The sequence below is a fragment of the Pleurodeles waltl genome, chromosome 4_2, assembly GCF_031143425.1.
Source record: "Pleurodeles waltl isolate 20211129_DDA chromosome 4_2, aPleWal1.hap1.20221129, whole genome shotgun sequence".
Classification (NCBI taxonomy): Eukaryota; Metazoa; Chordata; class Amphibia; order Caudata; family Salamandridae; genus Pleurodeles; species Pleurodeles waltl.
The window spans coordinates 969890446-969905327 of NC_090443.1; the positions used below are offsets into that span (position 1 = coordinate 969890446).

The 14882-nt window shown below is 43.6% G+C and overlaps 1 protein-coding gene across 2 annotated transcripts in view; it reads right to left on the reverse strand.

Moving 5' to 3' along the window:
• Positions 1-14882, reverse strand: part of KIF2C (kinesin family member 2C) — a 752439-nt gene that overhangs the window by 447671 nt on the left and 289886 nt on the right. For both annotated transcript variants that reach the window (XM_069232808.1, XM_069232807.1), the window contains one exon: positions 6627-6743. In XM_069232808.1, coding sequence (XP_069088909.1) covers positions 6627-6743 — 117 coding nt within the window. The remainder of the gene's footprint in view (positions 1-6626; positions 6744-14882) is intronic.

Here is a 14882-nt window from a genome sequence, read left to right on the forward strand (position 1 = left end):
CACGTTTGAAGCCAATCCTCAATTCTGACAGCAATATTTCTACACTTCGAAAATAGAGATATCGCAAAAAGTACTTAGCTGATCTTGGTGTCTAAAATAAGAAAAATCTTTTTTTTAAACTGGCTCAAGTTTCTTCTCGAGTGAGTCTCATTTATTGACAGTGTTAAATGCTAAACACTCCGCTCTGAAAAGCCTAAACTGCTTGCCCACACTACCACAATAGAGAGCATTTGGGATTATTAACTTAATCCCAGTAAACCAATAAGGATCGCCTGGACTATGTTTAGTGTCCCCTTGCATTGGGTACACCATACAGCTCACCAGCTTCCTACAAAGATTACTTGTTTCAGTATCTGCTACCACCTGAATAGACACCATCAGCCTGGTCTGAAGGAATCAGGCTTGTTTTCATAGCATGCAAAGGTCAAATATTTGTGACTGCTTCATAGATAGGAATGTTGTTTATCAGTTTGGGGAACAATATGAAATTAATCACTTCAGTTAGAAAAGTGTACAAAGGGAGAGGTTTTAACATAGCTTCCCATCTACCTAGGCATACCCTCAATCTAATTGAAATATGAGAACTAATAATGGTCCTAGAGAGCACAAAGCGCCCTAGAACTACATCCAGGGATTTATAGGCACATGCCAGTATGGAACACAGCTGATTTCACGACTGAAAAGACTGAAGCATGGCTTTTATGAAAGGTAGTCAGGAGAAAACCCCTTCTCTTTGCTTTTCAAAACAGCATCTAAAGAACCAAAAAGGTTCAGAAATACCACCTTTTAGACAGATACTACCGAAGTGGAGTTGTCTGTAATAGTGGCATTTTTGGCAAAACATACACTGCATGTATACACAAATCTGATACCAACCTTCAAACATGGGTAGTGAACAGGTGATGGATAACATGGGTCTGCTTACAGGCAGTAGGATGTGTATGCCTCATAATCTGACACTCAACCCTGCCCCTTAAAGGAAATACTCGATATGCATAAATTCTAGAGTAAAACTTGAGTCAATTTGTCCAGCAGCTAAAGCTTAGCCAAAAGTGGATCAAGCAACAAGACTAGCTTGGTAGATTTAGAGATAAATCTTTCAAAAATAAAACTATTACAATGATCACACGGAAGTTCAGACTTCAACCCAATCAAGATACTGTGACAGGACCTAGAGAGCTGGTCATAAATGCTATCATATCACGAAGCTGAAGCACTTATGTAAAAGGGCGATGAGCCATAATTCCTGCCTGTAGGAAACTGGATGGATTTGCTAGACCTCGACAAGTAATACCACAATTTACTAGAAGGTCCAACTAGGTCTCAAATTAAACGCTGGCTCAACCATCAGTAGCTTGGCAGAGAGTATTCAGGCGTAACTTAGACTGTGTAAAGCTTTCAGCCCCAACAAAACAGTAAGAAACACAATAAAAATCCCACTCCAATTCTAAAAACAGCTTAGATTGTTGTCTTTAGACAGCAAAACATAAATCCATGATAGGGAGCTGAAGATAAAGTTAGAAGAGTTTTAAAAAATAAGTAATATATCACTAAAGAAGTCAGCAATGAGCCCACAACAGGCTTTCTATTGAAAATCTTGACGCAACCTTCAAACTGGCATTGGTAAATCAGAAGATAAAGGCTGCATCCCTTCCAGGCAATGCTTTACTGTGGTTAACTTAATAGTGGGAAAATCTTCGGAAGTAGCCTCGGGTTCTGTCCTCTCTGGTACCAGAGACAACTCCATAGCTTTACAGATATGTCTTCAGGGTCAAGAACAATCTCCCAGCACGCACCAGGGGAGTTCCAGGCAAATCTAGTTGTAAATGGTGAACTGCTTGTTTTGTTGTAGTTTCTTCAGTGGGGCAGGGAAAAACACAATTGTACTTCGACCCAACCATGGGTCCAGGTTCTGGTGGGCACCTCAAGGTAGGTTAGAACTCAAACTTCCAGCATGCATCAATGACAAGGTAAATCGAGTGCTGGGAGCAGCAGGGCACTTACAAGCAGTCCTCTATAGCTTTTTGTGGCTCTTGCTTAACTAGCGACCAGCCACCTAGCCCTGGCTACAAGTGGGAGCAGGCGGGTTGTCCCTCACAGGTAAACAGCAGACAAAGTCCACCTTTGTGAAATCTTTACTGCAGCAGGTCATGTAGAGTATCTGTGCAGTCCAGAGGAGCAGCAGGCACAGTCGAAAGGTCCAGCAGTGTTTAGAGTTCTTGCAGAGATACCAATTTTATCCTTTGCACAAACTTGTTGGAAGGGAGGACTCACTAGCCAATAGGCACACTTCTCCCTTGGGCAATCCCACCCACCTTGTGACTGCTTTCTGGGAAGTGTAGCATCCAACTATCCCAGGAAGCACTATTCTGCCACTACCAAATTGGTCAGACATTTCTTCCCCGTGTGGCGCTCCCTAGTCCACCTTAGAGGTGTGGCTACGTGGGACCACACTCCCCTTCAGGATAACTCCTAATCTAATTAGTGTAGCCTGGCAGGCTAACAAAGATAAAAGGGTAGGCATAAGATCTGTGGCATCTGTCCTTGCAGGGCAACTTTCTGTTGAAATGTAATTGGCCCACTAATAACCTCCCTAGCCGTCCTATGGGAGAGGAAAATTCCTTCCAGCAGATAGCTCCTTCATTTACAGTTCAGAGAACACTTCACGCCTAATCAAAAGAGGCCCGTAGGCAACTCAGAAAGGTAAAGCTTATAAAGCTAGTTTTCTAAAATAGATGTGTTAAATTCGAGTTTGATAAAAAGTTGAATTTAATGCATCTATTCATTTGACTCTTTGAACCTTCCTTTTAGATAGGCCCACTGGGCAGTCACACGATTACAAATAAAGCCAATAAATGCTAGTCAATGGGACTGCTTTCAAATAGGGAAATCGACTTTGGGGACACTTCACTATCCAGGCCATGCCAAGCACACCATATACATGCCCTGCTATTTAGACCCATGCATCTTACTCTCTGGGCACTTAGGGTAGACTTCAAGGGTAAATCAATGATAAGGTTAAATAAACCCTTTGACAGTACGAATTTGACAGTGTTATAACTTGTGTTTTCACTTGCCACTGCAGCAATGTACACTTATGAGCACTAGCTCCCACTAGTGACACTTACTAACAGGCTCTTGACACCCCAAGTACCATATACTAGAGTCCTAAAGGTAGGCTAATTTTCCAATTAGGATTTCCAATTAGGAAGTCCTTCTGCTGCAGAACAGGCCCAGCACCAAACCTTTACTTGCCATTTTGGTAAGAGCACAAATGGTGCGACCATCCACTAATGACATCTTACCTTACAGGCCTCTAGGGAACAATAGTACCTTTTACCAGGGGCTTACAAGTAAGTTAACCTTGTCAATCAGGTACTAGCCACTTTCTACTCACGTAGGAGTCAGTGCATATATATTAAGCTCTGAACATTAGTGCCCGAGTGTGCAAACATTACACCAGCAAATAGGTCTTCAAATGTAAAATCACACATCCTGTCAGATTAATCAATCTGTGCGTCAGCAGATCACTGCTGGTTGCAGTGGTGGCTGGACGAGTCTGTCCAAGAAAACTGCAAATGATACTGTTGGGAGTGAATTGGCATGCATACTGTAGAATATTTTGCACATGTGGCTCTCCTTCAATACAGCCATTCACCTAATTCTACGGCCCAACATCCAATCTCCATTCGGAAGTCACTTGAGCTTTCCTATCTTAAACTAATTGGTCTACCAGACGTCTTGCAGTCCTAATTGATTTTACAGCTGGTGCAACCACCTGTGTTTATTTCACTCACTCAGGAACATTGCTAGGACCTTCCCTGCATAAAGTTATAACAGTGAAGAACACAGGTGCTCTTTCCAAAGCTGGCTGATTTCCTTCCAGTGGATCCACTTATCTGTCGTATTCAAAGTGAGGGTGACTGAATTCGGCATCTTTAGAATAAGAAAAGAAACAGCATAATGTTGTAGTGTGAATGTCTTTAAGTGACACCTTAGAAGGCATGAAATTCATACTATGTTCAATGAACTCAGGATGGTATAACAAGCTGCCTGAAATAAGACATGGCCATACTAAAAAGAAAAGCGATTTCTTGCTTAAAATGTTGATTATTCAATTCACTTTTATGTTCTCACAAATGCTGGGTAACAGTGTGAAAAGTATCCCTCCAACTAGATTGGCCACATATCTGATCAAGATGCCTTGGGGTGCAATCAAAACTGTGTTTCGCATTTTAATTGTCTATCTTAAAAGTGGTAAGGTTCTGCATCCTTGATTTGGCCAAATATTTCACATAGGTCCACACAATGCTAAAATCTGCAGATAGGTTATACAGGCCTGTTAGATTTGCACTGCCATAGGCATGTACCCGCCGTAATTTCTTAACTTGCCAAGAGGCACAGATTAGGGATGCTCAGCTGTGCTGTATCAGAAGCAGAGCCACAGTACTTAATGATTTTCGAGTGAGACCAGATGTAAGCCTCAAACTAAGACACCTTCACATGAAAAACCAGCTCTAAGTAACAATTATGAACTGTATTTTATATACCTCAATTACAACTCAATTCTGCTGCTACATCAGATAGGCAAGCATAAAAAGGCGGATTAGGTTAGAGAGGATTATACTGTAGGAAAGTACCCTCTTTTTTGGAATGGTTACACCCACTTTTTTGCCTGCTGTCAGTGTGTTTTGACTGTTCACTGTGATCCTGCTAACCAGGACCCCAGTGAATGTGCTCTCTCCCCCTAAATTTGGTTGTTACTGACTTAGTACACCCCACAATTGGCATATTGTTACCCCATGAAAGTCCCTACTATATGGTACCTAGGGCATTGGGGCACCAGGGGGTTCCCCATGGGCTGCAGCATGAACTCTGCCACCCAGGGAACCCCATGCAAAATGGGTCTGCAGGCCTGTCATTGCAGCCTGCGTGAAAAGGTGGCTGCACACTTTCACTACTGGTCACCGCACCAGGTCCTTATAAGTCCCCCCCTATGGCTGGCCCTCATAGCCCAGAGGGCAGGGTGCAAGTATCTGTGTGTGAGGGAACCCCTCCATGAGCAGAGGTGCCCCTACACACTCCAGCTCCATTTTCCTGGACTTCATAAGTGCAGGGAAGCCATTTTACCCATGTACGAAGTCCAGCTACATAATGCTAACTCCGAACCTGGGCATGTTTGGTATCAAACACGTCAGAATCATCCCCCATTATGTTGTCAGTATTGGTTGTATGATTCCATGCACTCTGGGGCTCCTTAGAGGGTCCCCATCTTTGCTCCTAGAGTTTTTCCGGGCAGCCAGTGCTGCTGCCATCCTACAGAGGTTTCTTCCCTCCTGCTCTGGCACGAAACTGGACAATGGAAAGGGGAGTGACCACTCCCCTGTCCATCACCACCCCAGGGGTGGTGCCCGAGCTCCTCCAGGTGGCCACTTGATTCTGCCATCTTGAATCCAAGGCAGGCAGAGGCCCCTGGGAGATAATGAGTGGCCAGGTTAGGCAGGTGACATCGCAGTCCCTCCTGATAGGTGGTCACCCTGATAGGTGACCAATCCCCCTTGCTAAGCTATTTAGGGTCTCTCTCTTGGGTGGGTCCACAGATTCAACGTGCAAGATTCCAGCAGGACTCCTCTGCATCGTTTACTTCATCTTCTGGCCATTGGAACTGCAACTGGAAAATCCAGGAACTGAATCTGCATTCATAGCAACGACTGCAACATTTTCACAGCTCCTTCCTGCAACATTTCCCCGGCTTTGTCCTCGGAGGGTGACAAGTCTTTAGTCTGCACGAGAAGGAAGAAGGTATATCCCTTTAAGTGAAGGAGTCACTCCCCTGCATCTGGAGGAAACCAACTGCAACCATGACCGCCTGTGTGGATCCTGCGTTACAGGTGGTGGTCTGGAGTGGTCCCCTTTGTCCTCTCTTCACCAGCTGTCCAACTTGGAAGACGGCAAGCCCTTGTCCACTTCTTTGGATGGGGGTCCAACTTACGCATTCCACTTTTGGTATATGGTTTGGTCCTCCCAGAGCCTTCAGTTCTTAATACAGTTTTCTTTTGCCTTTTATGCAAATTCCTTACTCCTAATGTGTATATGATACAGTGTTTATTTACCTCCAGTTGGGGTATTGCCTACATAGTATTTTGAGAATTGTGTTACCGTAATGAAGTATCTTTATTTTGGTAACACTGTGGTTCTTTTATGTGTGTAAGAGGGGTGAGGCTACAGTGGTATAGCATACGCTTTGCATGTCTCCTAGGTAAGGCTTGGCTCCTCATTCACGGGTACCCCTAGAAAGCCTGGCTTTCTAGACACGGACTACACCTCACTAATAGGGGATACCTGGACATGGTATAAGGTGATAACACCATAGGTGCTCACCACACAACAGGCCCACTTCCTACAGATGGTCTTAGTCACAGAGTACATTTAGGATGCAACGGGGGTAAGATAATTTCTGCTATGAGACATGGCTTCTAAAGGTAAGGCATTTGGTATATCGTTCAGGAACAATTAGGACAGTTAAATTATAGCTAGTAACCCGAATTCAGACAAACATTCAATAGACTTGGAAATAAAACTGCTAACATGGAGGTCCTACTATACAAGGTATTCCTCAAATGTACCTTGAGTCTGCAAACTGCTTCGATTTGTAGTCATCTGTTCCTCCACAAAATCAGTCATACGAGGAAGAGCTTGAGAATCACCAACACCATTCTGTCTAGAAGTCCGTGTTTTTACAGCTGTAGGAAAGAATAAAATAAATCACCTAATTACAAAAATATTCAGTTTCTTAAATTTCAACCATGGACAAGAAGATTGTTTGTATTCTTGGTTCTTTCTGATTCTGGCCTTTGCTCAACTCATGAGCAGTTGAAACTGGTCCTATGTTGCTTGTATTCCGGTTCAGGGAGACGAGCTTGGCAGTTTGGACTGACTTATTACCATTGGAGCAGGGTCAAGAGTGATTTGTATATGGCTGGGTCCAAACTGAGGTGGCATGAAGGGCAAAATAGGTTTTAAGATAGGTTGAGATGTAGTCCCCAGAAACCGTTAGTGCTGATATGAATTCAAGCATTCCATCCATCACCTTGCAGCAGGTGACGCCTTAAGTGGGACGGGAATGCCCAGACGAGGGTACAGTGCTCAATGCCAATGGAATAAAGCTATAGTTGGCTGATGAGCTTTTATCAGGCAAAAAAGTCATACAATGCTTCTATTCCAGTTTCAGGGAAGATCTGGCTTGGGCTGGACTACTCCCACAGGAGCAGAGTCAAAACTGAGGTGGCATAATGGATGAAAAACAATGGATGGGGGATGTGGCCCAAACGACTGTCCGTGGCCAAGATTAATTTAAGCATGCCATCCATCACCTTGTTGTAGCAATTCATAAACACAACATATTCCTCCATGGGAAATCCTAAAACATTTTTACATGAAAAAGTATTCGAAAAATGTTATAAATTATTTATCACAAATCTGACACATTCTTATATTTTCTGTCATACCAGGAAGTATTGAACATCATTTTAAATCGTTGCCTGTAATGGTAATCAGAAAACATTAAAATGTCCAACCCATTTTCATAAAAAAAAATAAAAAAATATGAGACTTAGTACTAGGCAGGCATACACAGCCACCAGATCACAGAGGCTGAATAAAAGCTATGCCTTTAAGGTTCCAAGCTGACAGCTATCGCACAAGGCACAGGCAGCTAAACTCCAGTTAATCCTTAATTGTGAAGAGTATCAAATTTATTCCAAGCAATGTTTTAAATTCTCGGTTTACCCGATACTGGGAGGGTTCATGATTTTTGCTAAAGATCCAGGCTTACAAGTATGTAAGCTTAACTTCACAAGTGTAGTATATCTTTGTTCATATATAGAAAAGCAAGTCAGGAATGGGGATAAAAGTTGCTGGAAATTACCTTGAACAAGTTACATAAAGGTAATTGCTATGCTTGCACATTCACACTAGTCGTAACCTACATAAAGGGTTACACTGATCCCTAGTTTGATGCTTTTCTCTACTCAAATGAGCTCTAGGTTTAACCTGCAGTATATTACTAGCTTTTGGATCTAACAATATGAAGGCTACTATACAGAACGATACATACTTTTAGGTGCAGGTGTATCTATTTATAGATAACAAAATGTTTGAGAACATGAGACCTTAAGTCCTTCCGACCAAAAAAAAAAAAACTATAGGAGTGTTCCGAAGGTAATTAACAGCAACCCAAAGAAAAGTATGAAAATCATTTTATTCATTTCAACTATGGAGAGGGAACGAGAAGTAGCCCCAGAGGAAACATGACCAACTACATTCCCTGTTGTCCTGGACTCTCTGAATCTGGATGCAAAAATTCAGTAGTCTACACTTTCTGTAGTCGCAAAAAGACATGAAGGGGATCACACTAGCTGAAGACATGATCCAGGTCGAAACATCATTTATTTTCTGATGTGCATCTGCTTACGGTGTCTGCTTCATAAGTTTGCATGTCTGGAAGATGAACCAGCACAAAACTGAGGGACCAATTTACGAAGTCTGACAGCTTCTTTAATAGCATACTTGTGTTCTCCCTTATTTGAGATAAAACCTAGTTAAACCTGAATATGAACTTTGCAATTCTCCAAAGAGTGCTTGACATCCAAGCAGTGAAGCATCAGGGAAGCTTGTTTCACTAGATAATGTTGGAAAGCACGCCACTTCAAGTCGACAGACTTGCCTTCAACACCAATTGCATCTTGAACAGCATGACTTGATAACATTAGTGGAACATCATGCCCGTGTTCATGTGCTAACAACCCAGCACAGGCTATACGACATAGGGGACAAGGCCAATCTACTTGTGTGGCGCAACATGGGATCTGGGGCAAAGTTGGGCCAGGGAGATTGTGGAGACAAATGGAGTGACCCAGGTGACAAATTACACTATTGCAGAATCTATTGCTGGGTACTTTAAGGGGGTGTATGCCTTAAGACCCTTATGTTTGAGGAGGACAGCAAAGCTCTATAACGGAAAAAAGATGCACTGTTCCAAAAGAAAGGAATCCATTCCACCAATTAAGGTAGGGGTCTTTACAGTCACCATATGCATTAGGTTTATGTTAACAGTAGCCCTCACTCACCATTGGGTGGCATGTTTCATTATCGGGCCATTCGCCCCGTCAAGCAACCACTGCAATGCCTGACAGGCCCTGTTAGAGGGCTCTTTACCAGCGTTCTTTTTAAGAAAGAATGCCAGTAGTGAGTGGCTGGGGGGGGAGGGGGCTGGTTAAACTACTAAAATTGGCTAAAGGTGCCCAAGAAAACTATCTTTTATACAACCTGGCACCCCTGCCAAGGTTAAAAACAAAAAAGGTGAAATACAGAAAACAATGATCTGGTTCCCTACCAACAACTAACTATGTCTGCCATTCTGATGAGATTGATATTATGGAATTGTGTGGTTATTCCCTACATTACAGAACTGCTAATCATGGTCCACATGTTTCTCACCTAATAGTCACACGGATCAGGTGGCGATTCTTCAGGACCTGTTTGTTGTGTCTAACCCTCACTAAGAGTCAAAATATAGAAAAACTGAAATCTTAAGTTTGAATCAAAGTTCTGAATGTGGAGACCTAATCAAACAACATAAAACAAGATAAGTTAAACACTCAGTGGGCACTAGTAGTGACCACATTTTCCACCATCAAAAAACATGAGTTTCAGGTGCGTGTCAATGACGAGCCACACTCATGCAAGACGTAGGCTAAAGTGACCAACTGCTCATGCTGAAGCAGAGGTAGAACATTCCCCTACGAGTTCTTCATACCTTCCTAGGTCAGGTACATGGGGCCCCTTGGGGGAAATCGCATAGATGCTGTCCGCTCTTCTATCAAGACAATTTAACTGAAGAGTGCCATGGTCAGTCTGACCTACCCAGTCATCCAAGCTCCTCAGAATGATTCAGAGCTTTGAAGTGCCAGCATTTGTCCCCCATGTAGGCAGGGACTAGGACATAAATGGACACAAAAAAGGACCAAAGAGAAAGGTGAACTAAAAGGTGGAAGCAATCTTAGAGTGTGATCCCATTGGGGAGGGAAACTGAAAGACCCCAAAGACCTCCTGAGATGTTTAACCCTCCCAAGAATTTAATGAGGGCAGGGATGCTCTGGACAGGGACTTGAGTGTTGAGGATATAGCGAGTGTGATGCAGGACCTACAATCAGGTAAAGCAGCAGGATCGAACAGTCTACCTCGGAGCTCCAAGAACGCATGACAAAGTGTCAGAGCACATATTAGCCATGTTCCGAGCTGCAAGGGGCAAAGAGTAACTACCCAAGGGCCGCAACCATAGTAGGATTTACGAAAAGGGGCAAGCTATCAACACACTGCAGATCCTGCACGCCCATTGTCCTCCTGATTTAATAGAGCAAAGTGCTGGCAAAGGCCCTGGAGTCTAGGTTGCGATCAGTGATCACAAATAATTCACCCAAACGAGGCAGGCTTTATGCCCCCACAAGAACACACGCCTAAACAAGATATGCCTGTACAAGGTACTACACATGACTAAAGTACAGTATTTTGAACAGGCTGTGGGCTCCTTGGCCTGGATGCCAAAATGGCATTTGGCAGTGTTGAGTGGAACTATAGATTTGCAGCCCTAAATAGAGTGGGGTTCAGTAGAAAATTCTGTGCCTAGGTGCAACTTCTCCAAGTCTCCCTGCTGACTCCAAGTCAATGCCACACTATCCAGGGTCTTTGCCCTACAGCGGGACATGCAGCAGGGGTGTCCGCCTCGCCAACCCCCACCTCAGCCCATCAACAAGTCCAAGAATCGTTCAATAATCTGGGCATCTATATCACCGAGATCCAGAAGAATTCCTTAGGGAAAACCTTCCCCTGCAGCTAGGCAGGTTATACAGGGACATGGAACTGTGGCAGTCCCTCCCAGTAGCAATAATGGGCAAGACTCTGTATTGCACTTCCTAAACTACAAAGGGGGGTTTATATGGGAGGGCTGGCTGTCCCCTGCATTCCTAAGTACTGGGCTGCACTATTGATGCCCGTAAAGGACTGTTCGTGGAACAAGCGGAGCCGGAATACCAAGACAGGGCTAACAAAAAAAATCATAAAAATGTTACTAGACCTGCAGATCGAGTAACTTAAATCTACTCAACCAAATAGTAATGTACTTGACCCGTAAACGGGTCTCAAATTGTGTGATCCTAGGCAAATAGTTTACAGAGCAGCCTTTTTCTTAATTCTCATATGATTGCACCTTCAAATATGTGAGCTCAGCATTTCTGCAGTACAAAAAAAAAAACGCTTTGCTTTGATTAAGAAGACTAACCTTTCAGGGTGGGGGGCTCAAACCTAGTTGTAGTCCTACTGTCCTGTAAGTGCTTCAGCGCTGAATCCGCTTTTGCCTACAAAAGCGGAGATGGAGCCATTAAAGGACACGTCTATAATTTATGCCTGGACATCCCCAGAAAAGCGAGTCATCCTCGATCAGATGTGCTGTTGTAAGGCCACTGTTGAAACTGCACTGCCATTTAAGTTAGTCGTTTTTAATCCACATTCAATTGTGAACTTAGCCGCGTTCCTCCTGTAGGCAACAGCCAAGGAGAGTAAAGCACAGGCCTTGCCCAGGACCGTTGGCAGCACCTGCACTACAGAATCCTATAGAGCGTGGGAATAGCAGCCCAAGACCGACAGTGCTAACAGACTGCAGAGACAGGTTGGGGGAAGAAAGGATTAGGTTACTTACCCTGTAAGCATCTGTTCCAGGCATGTAGTGCTGTAGATCCACATGCTATGCATACTTCTGCAATCTAGTGTTGGGTCCAGACAAATTCAAGGTTCTTTGAAGAAGATAGCCATGAGGTAAAGTGACTCCTCTTTTTGGTGATACTGCCCATGGTCATGGACTTCATTGTTAGATTGTTTTCCAGCAGTCGGGTGAGAATGGAGTGTAAGTATAGAGTTAGAGATGTTCATGCATGAGAAGTGTAAAAGAATACTGCAACAGCCATGGGTGTCTGGGGAGGTGGGTGTGTGTAAAGGAATCTTCAGCACAACATGCCACAAACAGATGTTTACAGGGTAGGTAACAATACGTTCGATGGGAATGTGAGGCTGTAGATACACATGCTCTGCATAGATTGTAAAGGAGTGCCATTCCAAAAGCAGTGGCTAACTCATGGGTGTTGCAGTTTGAAAAAGAGTATGCAGCACAACTTGTCCAACATTTGTTGCCTTGCAAAGACATCCACACAATGTTTGCTAAATGTGTGTAGATTTGTCCATGTGGCTGCTTTGTAGATATCACTAATTGGTATATATTTCTCAAGAAAGCCATAGATGCACCTATTTAACTAGGAGTGTGCTCTAGGAGGTATGGGTAAATTTCTTTTAGCTTTAATATAGCATGTTTGGATACATTTAATTATCCATCTTAGTATACCTGCTTTAGATACAGCATTACCTTTATGTGGAGGAGAAAGCGCCACAAAATGTAGTTTAGTATTACGAAAATCTTTAGTTCTATCAATATAGTACATTAATGATCTTTTGACATCTAAGGTATGTAGAACTCTTTCAGCAACTGAATCAGGTTGAGGATAGAATGCTGGTAACTCAACCAATTGAGTTAAGTGAAAAGTGGAAACCACTTTTGGAACAAATTTTGGGTTAGCACGAAGTAATATCCTATCTTTATATCTGGAAGAAAGGTTCTTCTAAGGTTAATGCCTGGATTTCTCTCACACGTCTTAGCGAAGCTACTTTCTAAGAAAGAAACTGAATTGGACATTTATAAATGTTCAAATGGAGCTCCCATAAGTCTGGTAAGCACAATATTAAGATTTCATGTTGGTGCTGGAGGCACTGTGGGCAGAATCACTCAAGACCTTCCATTTGTTTTTCAAAACCTCTGTTTTATTGTTTTCAGCACAGATACATAATAAATTCAGTTAATGAAGGAACAGGATGTCAGCTGATCTGTAATAACATGATGATTTAGCAACAGCCTAGTTATAGTTCCATATAGCAGGATTTGCAATTTTTTAGTAAACTGTATCAAGAGTTTTTGGTGGTACTATGGACAGCAACCTTCTAATGGAGTCTACTACCCTCCCCCCCTTCCAACCATCATGTATTGGTGGGGTGCATTGAGGTAACGCGTGGTATAGGGTGTACCCCAGATGTTTGTTTGTCATGGAACATGCGAGCCCTGACTTATCAACTATCTCACCCGTTATTTTGAATACGTGACCCTGTGATGTTTTTGGGGTATGTCTGCTTTCCTATCAGCTTTTACCGTTTAGCCCTTACTTTGCACTGGTCCAGTATCAGTTTTATTATGTGCACTCGTTGGGTGTATTGTGGGGTTGCCTTTCTATGCGCTCGGAGCTCGGTACTTCCAGGTACCTATGTAATTATCGAGCTGCGAGGGGGAAGAGCAGACAATGTAGGAAGTGAGTGCATTTCGCATAGTTGAAATGCTCTCTCCAATATGTGTGTTCCAAGTTATCAAATTCATGGCAGACGCTCATCGTTCTTAACCTCTAGTCTAGTGACAAATGTTTCCCAAGCGTCACTTCCCGTGTGTGTTTGGCCTCTGTCCCGCAGTCTGCGTAGAACTTGATGCTCCATGCGTACCCAGCCCAATGTCAAGACAAGCCACGTCTTTAGTTCTGGTGCTTTAGGGGCCTTCCAGTTCATTACAATCAATCTTTTGTACATTATGAGTGCTAGGTCTGCAAACTAATGAATGTTTTTTTTTTCCCCCTGAATCTAACACCCAATAAGCAGGATTTAGGTTCTAGCGGAAATAGATGATCCGTTATTTCTGAGCTATCAGCTACTACTTCCCGCCACACTTCCTCTACAGGACCACACTCCCATACCATATGATAGAAGTGGGCTGACTGGGAGCCGCAGCGGGGGCATAAAGGGATTGGACACAGGGAATATGTGCCTCAACCAGGATGGTGATAGGTACGTTTGGTGTACATAATTGAATTGGGTGTAGCGGGAATCTAGGGTTCCTCGACACCTGTCGAGCGTGACAGAGGGCCTGCAACCAATCCTCAGGAGATAAATGGTTCAAGAGAACAGCGTTCCACCGCCCTCTTACATTTTCTAGACCAATTTCGGGCAATCTTCTAAAAACTTTATATAAATTTGTTATGACTTTGGTTTGGCTGTCATACAGCAACATGTGGTGTAGTGCAGGGGAGATAGCTGGTTCTTGGTCGCCTGACGTCCACACCTTCCTAATTAGATGGCATATACAGTAGTATGCTATGAATTGACCTGGTCCCACCGACTTGAGCTCTTGTATAGCCTCAAATGACATCAAGACACTGTCCTCAAAGCAGTCTCCTACTGTTAGTATTCCTGCCTCTGCCCAAGCGGCAGCGGAGTACGCTCTGGGTGTGTCGGCCCCTCCCGGAAGTTGTCCCAAGGGAATGAGGGGAGAGTATGGGGACTTCGTGCGGCTTTTTTGTACATACCGTTTCCAGTATTCATGTGCAGCTATCATTAAGGGGTTGCCAGTGGCCCACTTCACCAAGTTATTCGACAGCCATGTGAGCAGCGGCAATACAGATTCTGCTGATTCAGGTCTGTGTATCCAGTTTAATATCCATTGTAGTTGCGCTGAAGCAAAATAAAGTTTGAAGTTGGGGGAGCCGAGCCCACCATCACTTAATGGTCTGTGTAGGGTGGTGAGTGCTACTCGAGTCCTGCCCTTTCCTCATATGAGTCCGAGTAGTGTATTCAGTATGCGGAAAAAGCTTTTGGGCACTACGATCAGTAATGCCGCAAAATAGTAAAGAAGACGGGGGAGTAATAACATGTTCGCCACCGCCACTCTGCCCAACAGTGACAAC